General features: G+C 40.2%; 1 protein-coding gene across 2 annotated transcripts in view; it reads right to left on the reverse strand.

Moving 5' to 3' along the window:
• Dlc1 (DLC1 Rho GTPase activating protein) overlaps window positions 1-27213 on the reverse strand; it is a 374422-nt gene that overhangs the window by 173884 nt on the left and 173325 nt on the right. For both annotated transcript variants that reach the window (XM_052752051.1, XM_052752050.1), the window contains exon 5: window positions 24025-24058. In XM_052752051.1, coding sequence (XP_052608011.1) covers window positions 24025-24058 — 34 coding nt within the window. The remainder of the gene's footprint in view (window positions 1-24024; window positions 24059-27213) is intronic.

Raw genomic sequence — 27213 nt, forward strand, 5'->3', positions numbered from 1 at the left:
ATAGCTCACTCTTTCAAACATTATAGGCTATTGCCAAGGCTTACTCTCCATAATATTTTGTTTGTTTCGAGACAGGGTTTCTCTGTGTAGCCTTGGCTGTCCTGTAACTTGCTCTGTAGACCACTTTGGGCTCAAACTCACAGAGATCCACCTCTGCCTCTCCAAGTGCTGGGACTAAAGGTGTGCACCACCACAGCCAAGCCTACTCTCCACAACATTATTATAAGGCTATATTGCTGAAGATAACATGTACTTGTGTTATCAAACATGGAGACATGGAGATGGTTTCCAAGTAGAAAATTCACCGCTACTGACTATTTATTGTTCATAGCGTTGGAAGGTAAGTCTATGTTTGCTACCAGAGGAGAAAATTTAACCATCAATATCGCTCATCTATGAACTTTGTGACCTATAACAGCAATCTGGCTGTGAGATACACTGGTGTAATAGTGGCATAAACATTAAGGGATTAGCCAACGAATTTTTTTTTATTGGATTTAAGACCCACTCCTTGAGATGGAGTCAATACCCAACACTGTGAAAGTGGCCAAGAACATGAGACAAGATAGGTCATGGGCCTAGGGGAAAATCCATTCCTATTATTCTGTTAAGTGAACATAGCAATACAATGACTGCTCATGGCACACTGCTGTTCTCACTGGTTTGTCTCTTAACCTGTACCAGAGAAGCTTATTCTTGAAGTGGATGGTAACTAACACAGAGACCCACAACTGGCCAGTGTGCAGAGAGTAAGAGATTTGGAGCACCCAGGCCTAAATGGGATATCCTTATCAAACTCCTCCCACCAGGGATCTCTGAAGAAGAGGAGGCAGAGATTGTGTAAGAGGCAGAGGTGGTGGATGATTCTAAGGAAACAGTGTCTTCTAGACATGCACATATGAACTCACAGAGGCTGGGAAAGCGTGCATTAGACCTGCAAAAATTCAAATCAGACAAAATCCTGGCATGGAGAGAGTAAATGGATACAAAGTCTCACTTCTAACCAAGAAGCTATTTCCAACTGATACCTGCTGAGAGGGGAAAATCAGTTTTCTTGAAAAGTACTCTGCCCAAGAGTACTTGGCCAACACAAAACAAATTGGATGTTTTTATGTGTACTTTTTATTTTGTCATTAAAAAAAATCTTATTGTGTTTAAAATCTTTTTTTTTTTTTTTTTTTTTTTTGGTTTTTGTTTTTTGGAGACAGGGTTTCTCTGTGTAGCTTTGTGCCTTTTCTGGATCTCACTCTGTAGACCAGGCTGGCCTTGAACTCACAAAGATCCACCTGTCTCTGCCTCCCTAGTGCTGGGATTAAAGGTGTGCACCACCACCGCCCGGCCTGTGTTTAAAATCTTACCAATGTTTTGTTTTAATTTTCTTTTTTTTTGTTTTTCCTTTGAGGAAGAGAAAGAACATGAAGTTGGGTGGGTATGGAGGTGGGGAAGACATCGGAGGAGTTGGAGGGGAAGAATAGTATCAAAACATATTGTGCAATTTTTTTAAATAATGAAAAAATGGAAAAGTAAATATACAACAAATCACCTAAAGTCTATGTGCTTGTGTGGTTTAGTATGTATGCAGCCTCCCCATAGGTTGAACAAGACAGGTCTGTCTGGACCTCTTTTCTTGAGGAGCTAGCTGCAGGATGTATCCATGACATAACCACACCTCTGCACCATCCAGGGCCTTGCAGGGAGACTTTGAGAAAGACTAAGACATGCAACTGTTAGTACAGCCATCGTTTGGTACCTACGCAGAAGTGGCTCCAGCACCCAGAGATAAAAATGGCAGCAAATGTTCAGATCTCTTTAGACAGTGGCACAGTGTTTGAATATACCCTGGAATGGTCTATAAGCATACTTTAAGTCCTCTCAGTTTATTTATAGTACTTAGCACAATGTAAATGCTGCATCAATAGTGGATATAACATATGGTTTAAGGAAAATCGTCAACCTTCCTAATGCTCTGACCCCTTCATACAGTTCCTCACGTGGTGGTGTCCCCCAAGCATAAAATTATTTTCATTTCTACTTCATAACAGTAATTTTGGTACTGTGTTTTCTGATGGTCTTAGGCAATCCCTGTGAAAGGGTTATTCAGGCATAGGGGTTGTGACCCACAGATTGAGAAACACTGGCTTTGGGGATGGCAACATCCTAAATTTGTTACATACAGATGGAGTGTTTTATTTTTCACTGAGTATTTCTAATCCTCAGTTGGTTGGATATTTGGATGTGAAACTCAGAGGGGTGGCTATTGATGGTTTATATGATAACCGAGCGGTGAGTTTTATGAGAAAGTATTAGTCAATTGTTTAGGGAGTATTTTTATTTTTTAACAGTAAAGACAGAATCTGTCTCAATTTGAAAATCTGACCGACAGCTTCTGATGGGGTAGAGATGTTTTGGGAATGGCAGGAGCTGGAGCAAGTCAATTACCTGCAGTGGTGAGTTGTACCCTTACTGATAGTTGGTTGGCCTTATTTGGTAGGAAGTTGTTCTGTAGTTAAGCAGAGAAGAAAAGAGGAGCAATGAAGGTAATAGCATTTACTCCTCCAGGTTTATGTAGCAATACATGACTCATTGTAGCACCCAGGGTTGGGGGTTACTGTCACCTCTTAGGACACAAGGAAACAGCAGCTCCAAGAGAAGAAATCTGAGGATGGTCCAGTAGTATCTAGGACTCATACTCAATGCCGTTTGCCTCCAAAGCTTACCAGCTTTCCCACTAGCTTGATTGTCCTTAAATTAACAGTGATAGTGATCCATTAATAATCTAGGCTAAGTTGATATCAAGCTATGGACCAAAACTTGCTAATCTCAGCCAAATAAAATAACCAGTTAGCTCTGGAGTAGGGAAATAACCAGACTGGCTGTGGAGCTTTAGGTCATCTTAGCCATGGAAATGGAAGGGCAATAATTCAAGATAACCAGGCCCAGTTCAGTGCTCACTATAGGAAACACCTGGTCTCATCTTGAAACGTGAAGACCTCCAGTCCAACTCCATTGTAGCACAGCTCTCTAGGATAGCACTCTGAACTCAACATAGTTGTTCATCTCAGTAGTATCAGAAAAGAACCCAGTCCTTTCTCAGCATAAATTCCATGGAGTGATCCATAGACTCACTCAAAGAGAGTCAGAAATACTTTATACATTTATTTCTTTGTGTGTGTGTGTGTGTGTGTGTGTGTGTGTGTGTGTGTGTGTGTGTGTGAATGTTGATGCATGCAGCTTCGACATGATACTCTTGTCTAGATCAGAAGATAACTTAATGCAGGAGTTGAATCTCTCCTTCCGCCAAATGAGACCTTGGGATGGAACTCAGACTGTCGGGCTTGGTGGCAAACACCTTTACCTTACGAGCTATTTCACTAGTCTCCTATCTAAGAAGTTTTTAATGAAATTAACTGTAACTTATATTAACAGCTTGACGAGTGAGGGTGTATATTAATGGCCTTTCCCCCTCCCTCCGCCTTCTCTCTGTGTCTCTCTGACTCTGTCTGCCCCCCATCCCCATCGCTATGTTGATTCGGTTGGCCTCACATTCCTCATCCTCCTGTCTCAGCTTTTATTCTCCACTGTTGGATATATAGGTATACCATCACAGCCTGCCAGATAAACATTTTTTAAGGCCAGATACATGTTTTTAATCAAGATGGGCTTTAACTGCTAATTTTATTATAGCCCAGTGTAGAGCTAGAATCTTGTATCCTTATTCCTGAAACCTTGTCCAGCTGATATTTTGTTGTGAGGCCGTTTCAACCGAATGGCTACATCTCAGCCACATGTCATGGATATGATATTAAAACCATTTTAATTTAGAGCTGATTTAAACTTATTATTCTTATCATCATTATTACGTCCATTCTTGTAGTCCATTAGAAATGTTTCGCATCTGTATTAGCTGATTTTTCTAATCTCTGCAGCTATATTCTGGACAAGAAGCAACTTAAGAGTGAAGGTTTATTCTGGCTCACACTTCAAAGGAATGTCAATGGTGGCAAGCTGTGGGAGGGGCTTGGTCCTTGGCAACCACAAGGAAGGGGAGAAGGGAATGTCAGTGCATACTAGTGTGTTTTTCTTTTCTCTCTTTTATCATTTGGGGCCCCAGTCTACGGAATGGTGCCACCCATATTTAGGGTAGTTCTTTGCTCTCTGTCAAACCTCTCTAGAAATGTCCCCACAAACACAAACCAGCTGATAGCCTGGGTGTTTTTTAACCAAGTCGACATTCCAAATTAACCCGTGGCCGTACAGATAAACTGTCATTTAGAAACTAGAGTTTAGATAGTAACTCCTCAAGCAAATTCTACCAAACTTGAAATAACCCCAGTTTTTATGTTCCTGAGAGGTGAGTGAGGGCAGTTTGTGAAAACAAAGCTCTGCCTTTGCTGGGCACATGGGAAAGGGAGATGCAGTGTCCACACAAGATCCCGCTGGAATTGTGTGAGGAATGATTCCACAGTTTTGCAGTTCTTTATTTTTTTGTGATAAAATCAAATGTCAGCCATAGTCAGAGCCACTCTCTGGTCAGGCAAAGCTGTGAAAACTCTTCCTGATCCCTGGGGAGCAGAGATTCTTATCTGTATTTAAACCTAGAGAGTTTGATTTAAGTAGGTCCCTAATTGTTTCCATTTCAGACAATTATCTTGCCTTACTAATGTATTATAGATCTTATCCAATTCTGTGTAATTTATTAATTTGGTTTTGGAAGCAAACACATTTTACTATTTTATGGTGTGTCTAGGTCCCATTTCCTTTGGTCTAGTGCCGGGGACACCTTCTTTTCCAAAGCTGTGTAGCATAAATGCGTTTTGGTCTTATGATGGAACTTGCTTTCATGAATCAATTGTCACATTCAGGACTGCCCAAAGTGCTAGTATATGCTTTCTAAATAATATGAATAATGATAGGCAATGGTGTTTCTGTTAAAGACTAATTGGTAGGAGCTTACTAAGGCTCCATTTGGTTAAGCCCTGTTAGTGATCTGGTATATATATATATATATATATATATATATATATATATATATATATATATATATATATGTGTGTGTGTGTGTGTGTGTGTGTGTGTGTGTGTGTACGTGTATATATATACACATACACTATAGCACCTCTTCTCATTTGTAGATAATTATGCAAAAGTCATGATTATAGGAAAGAGACGTACACAGTGATTTCAGAAGGCTGGGGTGGGAGTGTGGATGGGGTGTCATTAATCACATGAAGCGTGAGTCATAAAGGTGCTAAAGTTAGTAGGGTACCATAACCATACTCCAAATACATGTATGAGACATATGTTTTGTGGGGCGATTAAAAATTACCAAACAATAAACTAGGGTAACACTTGCAATGTAAAAAAACAAAAAACAAAAAAACCCAAAGGAGTGTTATTATTTCTAGGAAAGTACTTTTACAAATGAAAAAGTAGCTTAACTGAAAATGGATGAGTTTTTTTTTAAATAATTTATTTAAGTTTATCTTATGTGCAGTGGTGTGAAGGTGTCAGATCCCCTGGAATTGGAGTTACAGACAGTTGTGAGCTGCCATGTGGGTGCTGGGAATTGAACTCAGGTCCTCTGGATGAGTAGCCAGTGCTCTTAACCTCTGAGCCATCTCTCCAGGCCCATGGATGAGTTTTATAAATGCTTATTTATTTGATGGAATATCTGGAGATGATAGAATTGAGAATAGGATCTTAGTATTCAAACTTTACTATCTTTTACAGTTCTCTAAGAGATGCCAATCATTAGAACTGCGTAACTGAAAGGCAGAGAGATGTACACCTTCTCAGGGAGATGGATAGGAGGTGGTCCTTCTCACACCAAGGAGGAAGTGACCTGACACGGGTATGTACATAGTCCATAGTGATGTGATAACTGGATCACACTGTATTATAATAAGACACTAATTATTATTATTACTTATATTAATAATAATATAGAAAAACTTGAACTTTATCTTGACAGATTCATTTCATATTGAATACTGATTACTATCAATGTGTGTAGTAAAATAGAATACAAACATTTCAACTTAATAAAGGTAGGCTATTATTATATTGGGATATGTTACTTGTGTGAAATACGTATTACGTTTCAAAGCACATGGTAAAACATTAAAAAATATACTTATTTAAGTGAACGGGCATTTGCTACCTTTAGCAACAAAAGAACATATACATTTCAGAGATACTTCTCAATAAAGATGACCTAAAAGCTATTTTAAGTATTTTAAATAATGTAATCTTAAATATTTTAAACAAAAAAGTTATATTTTAAATAAGAAAAGCACAGGAGAAAAAGAGAAGTTCCTACTGTTCTGATGCCATACCCAGAGGAAAGGAGAGGAAGTCAGAGGTAGAAAGAAAGAAAAAGCCCTCAGAAAAAGGAGGGATCAGCTAAGTTAGAACTGCACAGGGAACAATGGCCCCACACGTCATGGCTAAGAGCATCCACAGTGCAGGTGGAACTTGCAACGGCCAGAAGGGACCTTGCAGATGGTGAAGGGCAGTAATGACTTCTCACAATTACCCCTTCTGGAAAAAGTCATTTTGGGAGGAGGTGGAATTCTCTTGTTAATACATGGAAAAAAACAAAACAACAACAAAAAACATGGTAGCCATTAAAGAAATTGGATGCCCACATGGCTTTCCTGCCTCTTGAACTAGGCCTCAGGAAGCCTTTGCCCTGCCCTCCCAGCTCCTTGGCTTACTTGGGCGTCCTGCTCCGGGAGTCTCTTCAGTGTGTGGCCAGTGGCTGGTTTGAGATGAACAACTGAGAGGAATCATTCCAAAACTGCTTAGGTTGCCCAACACTTTTCGTGTCTCTTTGATTCTAATGGTAAGCCACTTCAGCTTATACTTCCGTAGTGTTCTTCTCTAATTTTATTTTTTACATTACTCTGTTTTCACTGGTGTTCTGGCTAGTTTTATGTCAACTTGACACAAGCTATCATCATCTGAGAGGAGGGAACCTTGGTTGAGAAAATGCCTCCATAAGATCTGACTGTAGGTTGGCCTGTAGGGCATTTTCTTAATTAGTGATTGATGGGGGAGGATTCAGACTATTGTGGGTGGTGCCACCCCTCGGCTGGGTTCCTGGGTTCTATAAAAAAGCAGTTGGAACAAGCCAGGAGGGACAAGCTGTGAGCAGTTCTCCTCCATGGTCTCTGCAGCAGCTACTGCCCTGTCTTAATTCCTGTCCTGACTTCCTTTGGTGATGAACAGCAATGTGGAGGCATAAGTCAAATAAGCCCTTTCCTCCCCAACTTGCTTTTGGTCATTGTGTCTCATCATAGCACTAGTAACCCTTTGCTTTTGGTCATTGTGTCTCATCATAGCACTAGCAACCCTAACTAATAAAATTATACTTTATAATAGTCTGGGTGAAAAAAAAATTGGTCATGATTAAAAGTTTGGGAAACCTCACTCTGAAATATACCTAGAAGGTGTTACAAGATGGTGATTGAGGATGAACATATTTTTGTTCACTTCTGAACCAGCCCTCTGTGCTACAGTTGGGATGTTGACGATCCCTCAAAGGCAGATGTGTTAAAAGATTGGTTCTTGGGGGTCGGGGGGGGGGCACAGCTGGGAGGTGGTAGAGCCTCAAGGGCTGGACCCCATGGGAAGTCTTTGGATCATTACAGTCGCCCTTGAAAGGGATTGTAAGATCCTCTCCTTATTCCTTTTGTGTTTCCTGGGTCACAATGGCAACAGTTCCTCCCAACCCCAACTTCTGCACTCCCACCAGAGTGTAGTGCCACCCCTGATGCCAAACAGTGGCTCCTCCTGTACCGCTAGCGCCAGAACTGCAAGCCAAAATTTGTAGGTCAATTATTTTAGTGTTTTGGTAGAAAGTGCACCGACTAGCACCCTGTGGCTCACAGGAACGCCATTGGCTCCTTTTTTATTATTTACATGGCAGTGCCACATTGGTAAGCACTACCACTATTTCAAGCAGAAAAAGGACACCCCCCCCCCCCCCCGACCCCGGTCAGGGAAACGGAAGTGCTTTTGCCTTTGGAATTTCATGCAGAATAAGTGAGTGAGTGGTTCCCATCTGGCCCGAAGACTACGATGTTAATGATGCAAGAACCCTGCAAGCTAAAATATTAAAAGAAAAAAAACAAAGGATCGCGGTGGCAGGAAGTGAAATGGCAACCTTGCCATGTAAGTGTGAAGTGTCATTACTTAAATCAGACCTCTTCGCATCTAGCTATGCTGTAGCAAATGGTTCACATTTCATACAAGGGTCACAGGCTTTGAAATCAGTGGGAAAATTAAAACTTCTTTAGAAGCACATATTTTTCTTTATTTCTCTAAATTCCTGCTATCTTTTCTTTATCTTAATGTTATCATTTGCTATCAAAGAAATGGTTGAGCTATAATAACATAGAAGCTAATTTTAACAAAACCTGTCAGGCAAAACAAAAACATAACTCGAAAATATTCAACTCTGTCCAGTCAAGTTCTTTTTTAAAAAGTGATAGTGATCGTTATCAAATGATTTCTGGTATGGTAGCACGTCATTTAAAATAAACTGTTCCTGCCTTTTAATTTTTTCTTTTTTACTGTTGAATAGAAGTTTAGAATAGGGATATCTAGATCTTGCAGCTGGGGTAATACCACTGATTATAAGATTTAGTGTTCTTACTAAAAGTTATAATGACTCTCCAAAGGCCTGTTGAAGCTGGGAATCATCCTGTTTCTCTCTTGCTCTCTTTATTTTTCTCTCCAAACACAAGTTTGGGCTCCAGCTGGCAAGCCGCACAATTGCATCATCAAGCCTCATGCATTCCCACAGTCCTGACATTGCCAACATTCTCTTTGCCTAGAAATGCCTCAGAGCCTCCTTTCTAGTTTCAAGGCGCCCTTCCGCATTTGCACTCTTGCCTCTTTGGACAACTCCAGCTCAGGTGACCTCTCCCTCAGCTCAAATGTCCAGAGTGTCTTGAGAATTTTACAGCTTGGGGCTTACCACTTATCTTGTTCAGCAGGCTGTCTGCACACTCAAAGGACGTGCTCTCAAGATCTAGAGAGAGGAAATCCTGAGACAACCAAACAGGCAGGGCAGGAAGGCAGCACATACCAACATCACTTGTTCCCAGTGTTTCCCTTTATCAGGGCTTTCAAGTGCAGGGAAGAGGAAGTGGGAGCTAGAGAGAACAGAGGGCCAATGTTTGGCTGCACTTAGATCAATGTGGAGTAGGGACCAGTCGTTCCACTGAGGGGAAGCTAACTGTGTGTGGCCTCCCTAAAGGACACAAAGCATGTCTGTTTTTAGGGTATGTTTTCTTGGAGTCACTGGGCTGTTTCTATGATGACAAAATTGTGAAGAAGATGACGCTCCTGTGGCATTTTCCCACCCCTGTCTGAACACTTTTGGTCCTGTTAGCTTTTTATTTCTCTCGGAGGCATTCAGTTCTTTCCATATCTTGCTGGCTGGCATTGCCACTGATTTCGCCCCCCACCCCCTCCATCTTCCAGAGCCCAGGACTACTTTCTCTTGTATTGGTGCTTGGTAATACTCTCTGGGCTGTTTCAAGATGTGAATAGTTTGTCTCCGAAAGAAGAGAGGGTGTATGTGCAGGGCTGTAGGAAAATTTATATGAGAAACAAGGATCTGGTTCCCATATATATTGACTTATTGGATGTTAGTGGTGGAGCAGTGTGGCATCCAGCCCCTCCTACTCTTCCTGCCATATAATATATGGAATTACTACTAATATTTTAAAAGGTTGTCGACTTTCATGGACTGAATAATGAGTAGGTTCTCCAAAGATAAATAGTGCAACTATATGATACATGGGCCATCCTTTATCATTCTCTCTGTTCAATAAACTTGTACATATGTAACTTATTCCTTTCCCTTTGACTATACACTCTTCCTGTGTAGTGTGCTACATACTTTTATAAGTGCAATAAGGGTTTTAATAGACATAGTTTTGCTTACATGTAGCAAGATAGAATCTTTTACTAGCTAGCCAGTATCATGATAATTTGTCTTAATCCTCAGAAGGACTTTGATACTTAATGATGTTTTTGAAGCAAAAATTGAGATTATGTGTCTGTGGAGGAAAATGGGGGACATGGTTCTGACAGCAGCCAAGGAGTCTCACCCTTCAGCATTGATAAGACTCCTCTGGAGAGTGCATTGACATTTGTGACTTCTGAATCCGAGAAATCTTCAATCAGTATGTCTAGAAGCTTCCAGAAATACATTTTCGACTTTCAAAGCGAGTGTTTTCCAGTATTAGGATAAACCCTTTAACAAACATTTCATTGAAGAACATTCCTTTTTTTAATCTATGAAAGATAGCATTTTCCTTTCACTCAAATAATTATCGAGTGGTATCTATGAGAAGAGGGTCTTTGATGAATGAATTGCTCTGTCAGATTGGCCTGTGGACCTGTCTGTGGTGCACTTTTATTGTAGCTAATTGATGGAGGAGGGTCTAGCCCACTGTGAGAGGGTCCGTCTCTGGGTAAGGAGTCCCAGGTTGTTTAAGAAAGTTAACTGACTAAGCTAGAGGAAGCAAGCCAGTAAGCAGTCTTCCTTCTACTCTCTCTACTTCTGTTCCTGCCTCCAGGTTCCTGCCTTGAGTTCTTGTCCTGACTTCTTAGACGATAGACCAGAGGCTGGAATGTGAAATAAACCCTTTCTTCCTCAAGCTGGTTTTGGCCAGTGTTTTTACCACAGCAAGGAAAAGCAAATTAGCACAATAATAGAGAAAAAAAAGTCCTATTAATGATAATAAAGGCTATAGAGGGATAAACATTATCTGAGGTATTTATTTATAGTTTTTAAGGGTCATAAAAGGTACTGATTTCTAAGTGGGGGAGATCCTGAGAGGTTTCAGAGGATAAGCAAATACAGAAATTTTGAGGTGATAAACAGCCAATTTTCTGAAACATAAAGGCCAGACCCTGAGGTGGAGAGTGTGGGGTGTGGAGATCTGAGCATCCTGAATGAGAGTCTAAGGAGGTAGCTGAAAGTGGGGTGACCTGGATGAGTAGCTGGGGCTAGGGCCTGTGCAAATACATCTTCAGTGAGATAAGAAAGATCTCCAAGAGAAAGAAGAAAGTCAAAGAGGAAATGACAGCCCAAAGGCCAAGGCCTCATAACTTACTTAAGAATTAGGAATAATAACATCCATTTCCTTAATTATATAGGATGACAGTAAGTACTATGAAACCAATATGTAACCTTGGATGCTTTGTGACATTTAATATTACATGAAATAAGTGAAATCAAACCCTTGAAATGGAAGATTAAAATGAATATTAAACCAATTAAAATGAATGCCAAAGCACTGTGTCTAAGGGATTTCTAAAACATTATCCCATAGTGTTAGTCAGATATTTGTTCTTATTGACTTTTACATCCTCTCTGCAGGACTAGACACTGAAAGAAATATAAGAAAGTTAAATTCAGGTGCATCATAAAAAAAAAAATAAAATCACTATGAGGAAGTCTCATGCATGCCTATTCCTTGAAAACAACAAAACAAAACCTGAAACCCCGGGGGTTAAATAGTTTCACTAAAGAAAACAAAAGCGAAGCAAGCTGAAGTCATGGGAAATGGTGTAGAAAGAACAGGAGGCTGCAACCCCGCCACAGATGGAGCAAAGCGTTTCCAGATGTGCAGCTCTGACTATGGATCAGTGCCACCAGCGTGGCTTACTCAGGTTCTATCATAGACGAATACAAGAAGGGTTTCTTGTCCACTTCTGTCTGTAATCGAACTAAACCCACTTTGCTGAAATTTTATATGTCATTTCCTGCAGGGCAATGTCTGTGATTCTGTGATCTGAATCGAGTCTCAGAGAGCTGGAGTCTGCTCTAGACCGGAATGCTTTCGTTAAGGCCTGGTAGTATGTGGTACTCATGGGGTTGTCTGTACATCTCCATTTGCAAGGGTATTGTGAATGTCTCCATCCCACCCCCTTCTAGTCTACATCACAGAAAGGCTGTGTGCAGGTACAGATGAGGGTGGGGATGTGTTTACGTTTTTGTTGCGGTGGTAAATGGGCAATTTTCTGAAACATAAAGGCTAGAACCTGAGGTGGAGAGTGTGGGGTGTGGAGACCTGAGCATCCTGATGAGCGTCTAAGGAGGTAGCTGAAAGTGGGGTGACCTGGATGAGTAGCTGGGGCTAGGGCCTGTGCAAATACATCTTCAGTGAGATAAGAAAGATCTCAAGAGAAAGAAGAAAGTCAAAGAGGAAATGACAGCCCAAAGGCCAAGGCCTCATAACTTACTTAAGACTTCTGGGAGAACGGCTTCTGATTAGCTGCAGAATGATAAGTGCCATCTTAGAATCAGGTTCACAAAGTCACACTGAGATGACCCCCTTCTCCTCACCCAGTTTTTATGAGATAGGATTTCATCCAGTCATGGCTTGCCTTGTATTCACTATGTAGTCAAGGATGACCTTGAACTTCCCTTTGTCTTGCCTTCATCTCGAGTGTTGCTGGGCTAACAGGTATGTGACACACAAACATTCCCCATGTTTGATTCCCAGAGCTTTCTATGTTCTAGACAAGTCCCCTACCAATAGAGCTGCAACCCCCAGCCTCAGTGACCTCTACTGTCTAAAGGGCCTACAATTTGGTGCACTGCTATATTATAAAACAATGGAAGTTTTATTGCAAAATAAGAAAAATCTTATGTCTGCTGGGACACCAGGGCACTCTCCATTCACAACAAAGGAAAGCTCTCCTCTTTACCATTTCAACTGGAAGGGAGCCTTGGGAAGCCTCAAAAACAGTAACAAAAAGAAAATCCCAGCAGGGTTGGGAAGACTGAACAATTGGGAACATGCTTGCCAGGCAGACGTGAAGACCGGACTCTGGTTGCCCAGCACTAACATACAAGCTGGGTGTGGTGGTGCATGCCTATGATTCCGGAGCTGGGTGATGGTGGGGCATGTGGAGACAGGCTAATCCTAGGTTAGCCTCCTTTAGCAAATCTGAGAGACGCTGTCTCAAAACAACAACAACAAAATAAGAAGTTGAGAGCAACTTAAAGGGGTCAATGAACTCTACACGCGCACACACACACACACACACACACACACACACACACACACACACACACCACCGAAACTCCCCTCCCAAACTATCACAGTTGGTGGTAGTGATCCATGCCTGTTCTAACATATGAGGCTGAGGCAGAAAGAGTCTAAGTTTTAGAGAAGCTGCGGCTTCATGGTAAGATCCTATCTTTGAAAGAAAAGAAGAAAGGAAGGAAGGAAGGAAGGAAGGAAGGAAGGAAGGAAGGAAGGAAGGAAGGAAGGAAGGAAAGAAGGAGATAAGCAAATATACATTACAGACGTGCACCCACAGAAATATATTCTTTCCTTAAAAGACAAATTGCATAAAATATGTCTAAACAAATTCAGAGTTTTTTTCTCTTGAAGATTGTTTTTACTTATGAATCTGTACCAAGTATCACAATCATATTTTTGGTTTATAATCTTCTTAGATAAGCATATAAAGTTGTATTTCATTGTTTATATTCCTCTTGGTGAGTTTACAGCATTAGTGATTATTAATTAGTATCTCAATAATTAATTTTAATGAGAAAACGGGAATATAGTGTCCTGAAAATATAAAAAGTATTGAGGGCAGTGGAACTATAATCAAGTTATAATGCAGATTTAAAACAGAGTAGTATTCTGGGATACAACTGAGTGATTTAAAAAGACAGAAAAAGAAACAATTTACTTGGTTAAGAGGAAAAAGAAAAGCCACAAATCTTATGAACAGGTATGGTACTGCTGACTTGGATGAAAGAGATGCTGAAAGACATGAAATGGAAAGTTATTCTATGTGCTGAAATATGATTTTGGAGTAAAATATCATTTTGTCCTCTAAAAGACAATATTGATTATGAAAAATTATGACATTATCAAGCATTCACTATATTCTCAGATGTTGCTAGATCTTGTGGGATGAAATAGATCGATAGGAAAATAGGAACTGATTCTTTATTAAGGCTAATTACATCATCTTTTGAGACCCAAAGCATGTATATCAGAAATAGAGAATGATGCAAAACCTCATGGAGAAATAAGGAGCGGACCTCTCAGAGATGGATAAACCATAACGGTCTAGTCATAGGAATTTGGGGATGGATGTCTAACCACCCAGGTGCAAGGAATTCATTTGTGTTCCAGCCAACAAAGAGGACCAAACATGTAACAATTCAGACCGGTTCTGCTGGTGTTCGACAGTGGCCTCCTGGGACCTGGAGCTGACAGCCAGGGACGAAAAATCTGTATTTTAGATTTTGTGTGGTTCTGAAGACTGTGGTACAATATCATGCTGTTCTGCTCTCTCCCACCTGGAATGTGGACCATCCCTTTCAGCATACCAACATCGTACACGCTAGCCCCTGTTAGTGACTCAATAGCTTATGTCTAGAAAAAAAAAAGCAAAGTATATAGAGGATTCTATACTATCTATGGTTTCCAACACCCACCTGGAGATCTTGCAGTATATTCTCTACAGATAAAAGACAACTGTTTATCCACACAACAGAATATTATTCAGCATCGAAAGAGCTTATCAAGTCATGACAAGCTGTGGAGAGACTTAAAGGCATGTTACTCAGTGCCCTATCTCACTGTGTCCTTTGTTGACTAGAATACCACACTTGGAACTATGCTTCCCACTCAATATTGATGTGAATTTAAAAGCAAAGCAAAGCAAAGCAAAGCACTCCTTTATTACCCAAGCGTCTTTTGCCCAGCGTTGTGTTTAGTGATAATTTGAATGGTAACTTGGAGGCTGTTGCATGTAAGAGAGACGTAAACGAAATGTTCAAACAGGATCACAACCCATCCAGGGTGAGGGAAGTAAACAGCTGGCGTAGGTCTGCATGCTGCAGCTGTAAATGAGCATGGGTTATTATAGGAGATGTCACAGTGAGAATGTGACACCAGCAGTCTTTGGAGGGACATGGGGAGGTGGGAGATAATTTCTAGGAGGCAAACAGGAGTAGCCAAAGGTCAAGCCAGCCAAAGAAAATTCAGGAAAAAAATGTGATGTTGTCACCATGGCAACAGCGGAAGGAACACCGGTAGAGGAAGATGGAAGATAAGGTCAGAAAGAAAGGCCAGATTATGGAAAAATGGATTCGTCAGTTGAGGAGTCTTGGCATTTAAGCACTTCAGGCAGCCACAGTGTGCCTCCCCTTAGGAGCCTCATTGAGCCTTCCTTCTGATGGAGGACAAGCAGCCACCTCTCTTGCGGGGGAAGCTAGGTGATTAAGTAAGAGTTTGCCTGCTGAGCATCTATCAAAACACGGGCATGCTGTTATTTAACACACTCCATTATTTATAGACACACCAACTCAAACACCTGCTATCATTCTGGCCTTAGAAGTGCAGGAAAAATGTATCCTTTCAGGAAATCACAGATCAGTGGGGAAAATACTTGATGAATACACCCAAGTAGACAGACCATAGACTTAAAGTATAGGAAGACTAAAGAAGCTACAAGCTATGCTCTTATCCTCCACTTACCCATTTTCTCCAGTGCATGAGAAAGAATGGAGTTAACCTTTACATTGAGGGGAATATTAACACATGAGCCTTTGGGAGTCACTGGGATGTGTTTTCTAAGGAAATCCACGGTTGGGAAATATGGAAAGCAAACACATTACCCCGCTGTGACAGTCCTTCCCAGAAGAGGAGCAGAATGTCCACAAGGCTTTTTTCAGAGAAGAAATATTAAGTTTGTCAACCACCATAAAAAGTCCTGGTCATCAATATACTGGCAATAACCAAATTTCCACATGAGTCTCTTGGTATGCAAAATAAACAGATTGTTCTAAAATATTTTTAATAAACTTGCTCGGCACAGTATGCCATACTGTGTGTCAATGATGAAACGGGAGGCACATCAGGGAGACTTTTCATTATTGTGACAATACCCATAAAGTCAACTTAAATGGAGGAAGGACTTATTTTGGTTCATGCTTTTAGAAACTTCATTCCAAGGCCAGTTGTATATATGGCTCTGGACCAGAGGTGAGATAGAGCCTCATGATGATGTAGCTTGTGACAGAGACTCCTCAGGTCATGGCATCCAGGAAAAAGAGGAGACAAGAAGTGGCCAGGGCATGATACACCCTTTAGTTGCATCCTACAGTGACCAACTTCCTCTAACCAGGACTCTGAATCCCACAGTTCTACCAACTTTGATTAGTCTGCTAGAATTTTGAATGTGCCAATGCATTGAGTTGTTCATTAGGCCAGAGCTCTCATAATCTGGCCATCTCTAGAAACCCCTCACAGATACATGTGGAGTTGTGTTCTGCTAAGACAGTCATCTCTGTCTAACTAAGTTTACAGTCATGGTAGAGGGAGCATTATAAATTCATAAACAGAAACACTAAATACTGAAAGAAGAACACAGCCAAGTAGGACCTTCAGCTATAGAGATCTGGGGAGACCGCCTCCATGCAGGATGTAGCAGATGAAATGGATGGAACTCAATAGAAAATTTCTATCGGTATTGATTGAGATATAATTGAGGAAAAAATGGATATGATAAATGTGTTTTACTTAATTAGCAATACACTAAAAATCAAAAACTAAGAAATGTTTAGAAACTATCCATATTTAAAAATATCCTAAAGTCAAAATTTTGGCATTTAAGAGAACACATATATATTTTTTAAAGGAATTTCTGAGACCTGGAAGCTAATGTGTTTCTTCTCAATAGCTCACTCAAACACAGCCAACTTTTTGTGGGTGAGTTTACATTAGGTTTTAGAGAAAATGAGAGGTTATGTGTGGGCATACCCTAAATTCTTTCCTCATAAAAAAGCAGGCAAGTAGAGACCATAAAACTTTTTTTAAAAAAATGCAGCAAGTGAGTATTTATATGCTATTTATATAAAAATAGTTTAAGTCATTTTCCTGAGAGTGAAAGTGGATAGAGAATTTGGAATGTTGGCCAGGGCCCAGCCCAACCAGATAGAGGCAATGTTTAGACCCTATGGAAAGGGAGCTGGGGGTCTTCGAAGTCACAGGAAGAGCTTCACTTAGAAGGTTCTACAGTTGACTTTGACAGCATTACAGAAAGTTAAGCAATTGCAGATTTTAAATGTATTTTCCATTTATTCATTTATTTACCAAACATCAAACACTTAGAGAAATCCCAGGCCCTGGGGTAAAGAGCAGAATGCAACAAAATTCTGTCTTTGAACATGCTTGTAGTTTAGCCCTACAGAAACTAAGCTAATGCTATTGGTATTAAAACAAGGCAGAAAACAGAGTAAAGTTTTGCAAAGAATTCTGAAATTGGGCAGCCCTATTATTTTTCCCCAAGCAGAGCTCTTTGGATCTGTAAATATTAGAAGGTGCCTTGAAGATTCTCACATGAACAAATGAATGACTCTCGGATAGTTAGACTGGGAAAATGGGCAAGTGATTTTTGATTTTAGTGGTTTTTTTTTTTTTTTTTTGGTCTTTTACAAATATTTTCATCTGCATTCCCCCTTTACTGATCAAAGGCTACCAAGGAAATTTATACCAAATGGCACTCAGTGTGGGTTTTGTTCTTTATGGTGTTTACAAGGCATGTGGACCGAAATGATGGAAACCTGGGTTTTCCTTCTTACACGTTTGTCACAGAGCAATGTTTGTTTGCTAGTTCTCTGCTTTGCTCACCACAACACAAAGTTTGCAGACTGTGACTCCACTCCAAGCTTTTGAAAGGATAGCTTTCACAAGAGTTCCCAACTGAATTCTTCATTATCTTGATTTTTAGCATTTTTACAGGCAACCAAATAACCTCAAGGCAGGATAACAAACATTCTAAGAAAAACAACCAAGGAATCCAGCCAAAGATGGATTTGAAGTCATTTTTTTTCTCAATGGTACCCTTTACTGGTTTATGTGGGGTAGATTCTCCAACTACCGCCATTAATTAATTACTTGACTGAGATTTTTGGCAGTTGGGGAGAAAGGCAGGAATAGAAGAGGAAGGAGAAAGTTTAAATAAAAAATTCAGAAGCACGTTATCTGGCAATCACTGGCACTAAATTTGAAACACTTATGTGATTACGGTTGTTTGATTAAACCTGTTTCCAGAACACCCCCAAGGAAGCAGATTTTTCTAGGCTCACAAAAACAGCATTGTGGACTAAGACAGGCCCGAAGAAGATGTCATCTAAGCAAGGTAACCAAACTGCAGTAGAAAACACAGAGACTGTTCTTAGAATCAGAGGACAATGGCTCACCTCCCGCTGCCTGGATAAGGATTCATTAAGGGGGTGATAAGATCTAATAAAACGCAGCAGAGACGGGCAAAGTGCCATTTTAGCTAATGACAATGGACACAGACTCTGCAAGCCGACAAAAGGTTCTGAGATTTAATTTTAGCACGAGAGATTTCATCACAAACGGTAGCATTTTTCAAATGCATCCAGAGAGTTCATTTTAGTGCCTAAATTATATCAAATTTCTAAGTTACATGCTTTTTATCATAACAAACATCCTAATTGACTGGAGTAAATATATTTCTCCTCCACTGGATTTAACGTAAATATTTTCACTTAGAATGAAGCAAAACATAATCCATATTATTTTTTCCAAATTGGTCATCTTTGTATTTCTATCTCAATTCTTACCTACCATCTCTATTTTTTTAAAAAAATAAGACAGGTTCAGATCTAAGCAGCAGTAGAGAGATAAAAAATTAGAAGGCATTCTCTGGTTGGAGGTGGTGAAATAGTTAAATCTACCAACCAACCAATTAACCAATCAAGGGCATAGAGAGAAGACATACACATACATATTTTAATACATTAATATATGTAATATAATATATGAAATAAAATGCATATTTTAATATATATTTTATATAGAGTACACACACACACACACACACACACACACACACACACACACACACATATTAAGTGAAGTTCCTAGTGGGAAACAAATGACATTAGGTTAAATTGCATAGAGTTTAATGATAGGACATTGTAAAAGCCACACAGAGGGGCTGGAGCTAATGGCCGGTGGTTAAGAGCTTGCACTGTTCTTGTAGAGGACTCAACTTTGGTGGGTTGTGCAGGGTGACTCAAAATTGCCTGTCACTCCAGCCCCAGAGGATTCAAACCTCTGGCCTCTGAAGACGTCTACACTCATGTGCACAAACCTCAAACACTGATACACATATACATATAATGAGAGAGAGAGAGAGAGAGAGAGAGAGAGAGAGAGAGAGAGAGAGAGAGAGAGAGAGAGAGAGAGAGAGAGAGAGAGAGAGCAGGGAATCCAGTTCTGGACAGTGTTGAAGAATTCCAGTGAAAAATGGAGCCTCCAGTGAGAGGGACCGCAGGAGTGTGGGCTGAGGAGGAGCTTTGACAGGACCTCATGCAAAAGAAAGGACAGTCAGAACAGCTGGGTAATCTGTGAGCCTAGCCAGGCTGCTGTGTAGACAGGATCCAATTACACTACCCGAATACAGGGTTATTAGGGAAGCGTGAGCAAATGGGGCATATATACTTCTCAAGGACTAATTATTTGGTAGATATTGAAGAATACTTGTTCACAAGAGAGAATTTTAGTCTCAAAGAGAAAATAATTTTTAGAGAGAGGCTACAACTGGGCCTGTATTGCAATGACATGCGTCTTCATCAGCTCAGGAGGTTTGTGAAGAAAATGATCGCTCTTCCCCAAGGCTTCCACGTAGCTAGCCGTATGTGGTATCACAAGGAAAAACACACAGACAGTAGCAACAAAGCTAGCCTTTATGAGGCCTAACGCACAGTGCTTATGTGCATAACTGATTGTCATCAGAATGAGTTAGACTTCTAGGACTCACTGTGTGTTAGGCATTCCTGCTTACATCAATATCATGGCGGATCCTTTATTTACACTGTCTAATTGAGAGGAATGAGGAAGTTACATAACTTGCTGAAGGCTACACAGACAGGGAGCAGATGTGCTAGAGAAGATTCCAGTGACTCAGGCTCAGGCTATTTTCCTTTTGTTTCTGAACGTTTTTGAAAGATAAACCCTAACTCTATATTCCAGGTTGGACTTGAACTTGCGATCCCAAGTGCCGCTGAAGTTTTAACACACCGTCATGCCTGGCTCATGGAGCCCATTCTCTAGGTGTACACATTTGATGATTAATGAGGACAATAATATGTGATGATACTTGTGTGGTTTGAGAATAATTCTTCTAAGAGTGACTTGGTTGGTCATAAGAATACATATTGTGGTTTTAAGAATATGCATTCTGACATGGGTTGCTAAAACGGTTTTGGTATGATCCATGTCCTAGGAAGTGTATGGACAAGGTGCTGAAGAAATGCTCTGTTGAGAAAGGGGAGGGGGGACCCCAACCTGTGGAACTAATTCTCCAATGAGAGTCTGAGTTCCTGCAAGCAAGGGCTGAGTTTTTAATCATAATTGATTCTTCAGAATAGCCTACCAGGATGCCTAGAAGACATAGCTGTTCAATAAATCCTTACAGAATGGGTTACACGGGATGCTGTCTCAAAAGTGTCCCCTCCCCCTTTTCGGCACTCAGGAAGAAGGAGAGCAGCTGCAGAAATGTCGGGAAAGCACAGCAGCCCGGGTGGGAACAGAGGATGCATCAGGAGACCACACCAGACAGCCTGAGACTATGCAAGAGCGATGGGTGGGAGGCACTACAAATGGCTGTGTTTCGAGCCCCATGAGGCCCAGCGGAGTGGGCTCCAGTTGCCTCGGATGAGAGGTCATACGAGTCAAAAATAGACTTTCTTAGTAAGGAACAATAGGCTGCCTTCATTGAACAAGAAACAAACAGAAAAAGGAAAAGAAAAAAAAAGAAAGAGAAAAAGAAAAGAAAAAAGGCAGCCCTTAGGGTCGATAGGAAGGTTTAATCTTGCTAAAGAGGTCAGTTACCCAGGAAGACCGAGTAAGTCTTCTGCCTAGCAGAGCCGAGAATGAAGAGAGTCCCACTCACAAACTAAACACTTACGATGTCTTCTACAGACTGTGGTAAGTTTAGAAAGAGAAGAGGTGGATGCTTACACTCTTTCACAACTTTTGAACTAAATAATATTCTCTTTGGACCATATGATCTATTACCATTATTCACAGAATGTTCAAATATAGGAGTCATCTTCACAGGTGAGCTCACTAACTTTTAAAGACATAATCTCTTTCTTACACTTGTATTTTCAAAAATTGTATTTCCTCAGACGCATAATACTTCATCCAGGGACCTATAAAGTAAAATTAGTTTAGGAATATATTGTGGAAATACAAATGTTTTAACATAGATAAGAAGACAGGTTCTACCTGAATGAATTCAGCGTGAGTCATCAAGTATGTGATAGGGGACATCCATGTGCCTTGCCTGCACCTGGGTAAGATAACATATTTCAGCTGATCTAATTCTTCAGAGAGATCTTATGAAAATCCAAGAATAATTGAGTCTATCAACTTCTTCCCTCTGTCTGCTTTTAATTTACATTGTATGTATGTATGTATGTATGTATGTATGTATGTATGTATGTATGTATGTGTGTGTATGTATGTATTGGTGTATGTGAGTGTGTTCTTGCACATGTGGAGGTCAGAACACAACTTCTGTCCTTCCACCATGTGGGTCCCGGGGATTGAACTCAGGTTTTCAGGCTTGGTGGTAGTGCCTTTACCAGCTGAGATAATTTGCTGACCATTTTTCATTGGGACGGGATCTCTCTCTGCAATCCTCAGGCTGGTCTACAATTTGCTATGTAGTCTAGACTTCCTTTGAACTCAACTGTCCCTCCCGCATCAGCCTTTCAATGCTAATTGTGGGATTGTACCATCACACCTGTCCTGTATCTGACATAGGGTTTTGCTAAGTAGCCCCAAGGCAGCACTGAACTTGTGAATCTCTATCTTCTGCCTTCCTACTTCCGGCGTGCACCACCACATAGACATCAGCTTTGAGATTTTTGCCTCTTTAATATCAAATTCGGATATTAGAAAGTGTGGCTGTCAATTTCACTTTCCTATTTCAGAGGAGGAGAATGCGCAAGGGGATAGGAAGTAGTTGGTGCATTCTGCTTATGCTGTGCTTAGTTCTGAGTTACAACAGTCTTTTTGAAACACCAGAGAAATTACACAATGAAGCACTCCTCCATGTCCAAGTGGAACCATTTAAGTGGAAGCGGAAGGAGTTGGCTCTTTGCTATGCTGTCTCCTTAGTCAGGGGCGTTCCTTCCCTTCGCTCTCTTCCCACCAGCCAACAGTTTACACTTGAATGGTTTTCTTGGGAGAATGAGAGAATTTGCTGACATTCTGGAGTAAGATGACAATATTGCTCCATTACACACTTTGTTTAAATCACAGCTAATATAGGGAATTACAGAGAATGTCACAACCCCAGACAAAAATGGGGGTCTTTGAGGCGTATATGTACATACTTAATCATATTTAGGGTTTTTTTTTTAATTTTAAGAAGGGTTTCTCTGTGGAACAGTCCTGGCTGTCCTGGAACTCACTTTGTAGACTAGGCTGGCCTCAGACTCACTGAGTTCCACCTGCCTCTGCCTGCCAAGTGTTGGGATTAAAGGTGTGCCCCACCACCGCCCGGCAATCATTTAGTTCTTGTTTAACTAGACAGTCAAGCAAAATCTGTGTGACGACATGGTGCGGTTTAACAACTTACTTTGAATTCACCTGATAAGAGAAGGGGTGGTTAATCTGTATGATCAGAGCCCATTCACAACACAGTTTCATTTTCCCTTCATAGAAACTTGGATCCGTTTTCATCATGTCCTCCTATTCTTAGGGGTTCTCGATGCTATTACAGTGAAGAAGTCAGACACCAACTAAACAGGAGAGAGAAGTTCAGCTCGCAGAGTTAAAGAGCTAAGCTGTTTGTGTAAAAATTGTCTAGCTACAAAGAAAGAGCTCCATAAGAACAGATGAACATCACCACTCACACGTGACGAAGATGTCAGTGTGACTTGGTTGGGTGAAAGCATTCACTACCAAACTTCAAGGCCCAAGTATGATTCCAGAACCCATGTGGAAAGAGAAAACTGACTCCCATAAATTGTCCTCTGACTTCCATACTCATGCCATGGTATGCAGACTTCCTTCTTCCAAATAAATACATAAATAAATATGAGTAAATAAAAACTCATCTTCCACAAGCCCTAAACTCATTAGAGCACTTGATGTCTTGATGTCATGATACTGTCCTTTGGTTCTATGCAACTTGACTTCACTGTTGCTCTTAAACATCACACGTCTATGATCTCAATAAGGTCACATGTCTGTAAACTAAGTGACATGCTTCAAGTTGGCGTGGCGTATTCAAACTGGTTTTGCTTTTCCTTTTGTCTTAATTTTCTTTAGGTAGACCACAGAAGACAATATTGAGAAAGACCAGCAGACTTCAAAGTATGCAATTCCATCAATTCCATGCAATTCCATCAATTCCAGCCTAATTTTTCCTGTTTTCATGTCTCTCATCAATCCCCTCCCACTTTCCCACAGTACTGTGGAATAATTACAATCATCACCAAGTGTGAAAAACAAGACCATCTTTTCTCCAGCAGTTACATTGCCTCTTACTACTTTCCATTATGCAGTGTCCATTTTAAACACCAAGCGCATCTATTTCTGACTACTGAACAAGCTACTTGAGATAAAAAAAAAAGCTTGATAAATACCAACAATCAGTTTTCAAAGACCATTCCTCAACACATTAGCCAATATCAATTTCTTCCCCCAAGAGAGAAAAAAATGTAATTGCCGTTAATTGTAAGGCTACAAGAAGTTTTTTTTTTAAACACAGTACAATGTGATGTTTAAAAACCATATTTTTGTTTCCATTTTGAGAACAGCTGTTTCTTTTTGGCTAAGAATTCAACAATAACATTTCCCACAGAAATTGATGAGATTGTGCACTTTAGATACTTAGAGAGATTTCTATTTTAAGGTGGAATTTCATTCTAAAATAGGTAGGAGAGAAAACACAATTCAAATGTCAACTCACCAGCCATTTCCTTTTCTCCAACACATGGGACAGCCTGAAAAAAGAAAAGAGATGCACAAAATTACGACCCTACTAGAAAAAAAGTTAACTAATACCACTAGGATTAATGTATCATAAATGTAGTAAAAACTAGATAAAACAGTAGAAAAAAGCATTTGCGGAGCAGTCTGTGAAGCCATTAGACCGGGCTTTGAGAGCCACATCCAATCCATGATTCTCTGGTCTGAAGTTTGAATCCATCTGTATTATCTTTAAATGGCATTGGCACTAATATGCCCTCTGACTTTGGGTGAATGTCTTTGTTCTATTTTTGGGAGGCCCACAAAGTAGTGTCTGGGCATTTGAAGTCTTTGGCCTTTCTTGACTGTCAGTAAGCACCTGAGTGAGTTACCCGGCCTCTTTTTATAACAGGTGGAAAATCTCATGTTTTTCATAGGGCTGCTGGGAGAAGTGAATATCGTGCCCTCCATAAGGCATCCCAGGTACCCAGAAAGAGGAACAGTCTTGTTTACTTACTTACTATTACTCTGGGCAGGGATTCTATGGGTTTATTTATTGATATGAAAGGTTTAAAACTGTCCATTCCATTTCATTATTATTTTTATTATTTTTAAGCATAAGGCTCAGAATGAGTAAAATGAAATGCTTCAAAAGCTTAAGAAGCACAACTGTTAACACTATTCTTTGTGAATACCCAGAACGAATTAAGGAGCTTGAATTTCTAGTTCTCAGTTACTCTTGTTTGAAATGACACAGAGGCACTAACTTGTGTGTGTGTGTGTGTGTGTGTGTGTGTGTGTGTGTGTGTGTGTGTGTGTAGTGCGTATGGATGAGTGCGTGGGTATACCTGTATGTATGCATGCAGATTAGAGAGGCTTTTACGAGTCTATATGACCCATCCATTGAGATTTCTGTGTGACAACCGCCGACTACAGACTACCTAGTGCTTCTTCGGTCTTCAGAGAACAACAGAGCTAAGACAGGAAAGGTACTTATGTGTGTGATTTGTAGTGAGTGAGTGTGTGTGTGTGTGTGAGAGAGGGAGAGACAGAGACAGAGACAGAGACAGAGAGGAGAAACAAAGAGACACACACATACACGTAGATAGAGACAGAGAGGAGACAGACACAGAGAGGCAAAGAGACAGAGAGACAGAAAGATAGGGAGAGAGACAGACAGTGAAAGATACATGTGGAAAGAGACTTCTTTGATGAAGGTTGAGAGATCACTAATCTGTGAATGTAGGAATACACACTTAGAAGGAAGTTTACTGCATTTTCCACTTAGCGAAATAATAGTCATAGGTTCTCTATGAGCTCCTTCGCCAAGGAGTTTTGGATAGGTTTATGGTACTAAGTATAAATGCTCTCTTGTGGAGTGGGCCTTGAATACAATCAGATAACTGTTGGTCACTTCCATAACATTCACACCACTATGACACCCATGGGCATATCTTGTCGGGCTAGTCATTATCAAAGCTTTCAGGATTCACGGTTGGGTAAGACGGTTGATGACTTCTCTTCCTCAGCATACTGCATAGCATCCTCTGGTGCCATGAAAACTGGCCATCAGGCAGCAAGCTTCCAGATAAGTACCAGCTTGATTTCTCCCGCATTCTGTGTATGGTGTATGGTGTCTTCAACAGAAAGGTTTTTAATATCAAGTTCTGTTGAGTGACTAAGAGTACTGACAATAGAAGATTTGTAATTACTGGCAAGATTGTGAATGTAGGTGACAGGGAATAAGAGGATACTCATGGAGGAAGACTCCAGTACAAATTAACTGACACTTTGTGTTATACATTTAAACTTTTACCTGCATAATTACACTCAATCCTCAGAACTACCTTATGAAGTCCTACAGATTCCAGTAGCTTGGGTGTGGTCCTAAGGTCAATTATGAAAACTAGGACACACCCTTTGGGATGTTGGCCTCTGTGCCTACTTATCAGAGCATTGTGAGGCTCTCTGACAAGATATCAACTGAGATTGCAAAACATACATGCATATATTTGTTTTGGACAGAAATTAGGCAATCGTCCTCTTCTTATAGCTTAGGCATTTAAAATAAATTAAAACTCTTGCCCCAAACTACAAGTTGACTAGCAATAGACAGACATTTTCCATATTGTATTTGATTATAAAAATATATCCTTAGTATGTAGAATATTTAATGAAATTATAATCATTGTGTTGAGTTATAAGACAAAAATATTTTACCCTTCATATGCCCCATGTCCATATTTCATGTGGCTAATGCTGATTATTTTGGAATCTTACCATGTTCCACATGCTGCTTTAATTTACCAAATCTCATTTCCATTAAGTAACTGCCACAGTCATATTACAAAGTAGAAAAAAGAGAGTCAAAATTTAGTGTGCCTAGATGGTGATAATCTCTCTTTTCAAGCAAGACCACATCATAATAACAACTGGATAGCTCTCCTCTCACTTGCTTTTGAGGCCAAACTGTCTCTCCAGAAAATGATCTATGCATAAATTGATTAAATTTGTGAATTTAGGAAGGGATATAAGGCATTGAAGCAATTAGAAAATGCTGGCACTTAGTATTCAGCTAAGTAAAGCTTTTTGTTGACTCTTAATTACATGTCTTAAGATAACGTGGATACAAAAATCTAAAAATTTTCTTCAGTGTGGAATTCACAATCTAGTTGACAAAGCCATATGAACAGACAAAAAATAGTTGCACACAGTGGATGCTGAGTGATAGTGGTCAGTTCTATCACTGGTATGGTGTTAAAGGAAACGATTAGGTAGTAGATGACTAAGAGTACACAGGTTCAGGGTAGGCTGGAGAGTTGACTCAGTGGTTAAAGACACTTGCTGCTTTTACAGAGGACCCAAGTTTGATTCCCAGCACCCACCTTGAATAATTAATCTGATACCCTCTTTTTGCATCCTGGAGTACCCATATATGTTGCATAGCACATGTACACATTAATAAAAATATAGATAAATCTTAAAACAAAATATTATCTAGGTGGAAATGGAATGGTTTCAGGCATTGGACCCTTGTGAAGGAGGCATTGTTAAGGGGATTTTTTTCCCTTGATTTCCAAGATGTGCCTGATGAGTACAGTTGGGTCTTCGTTTTGAGGTCCAGGAGTGTCCAACTATCTATTCTTGGTATTACCAGAGACTTCTCATGCCAGATGGCTGTATACATCCA

The sequence above is a fragment of the Peromyscus californicus genome, unplaced genomic scaffold (genome assembly GCF_007827085.1).
Source record: "Peromyscus californicus insignis strain IS unplaced genomic scaffold, ASM782708v3 Scaffold_23__1_contigs__length_62951481, whole genome shotgun sequence".
In the NCBI taxonomy this organism is placed as follows: domain Eukaryota; kingdom Metazoa; phylum Chordata; class Mammalia; order Rodentia; family Cricetidae; genus Peromyscus; species Peromyscus californicus.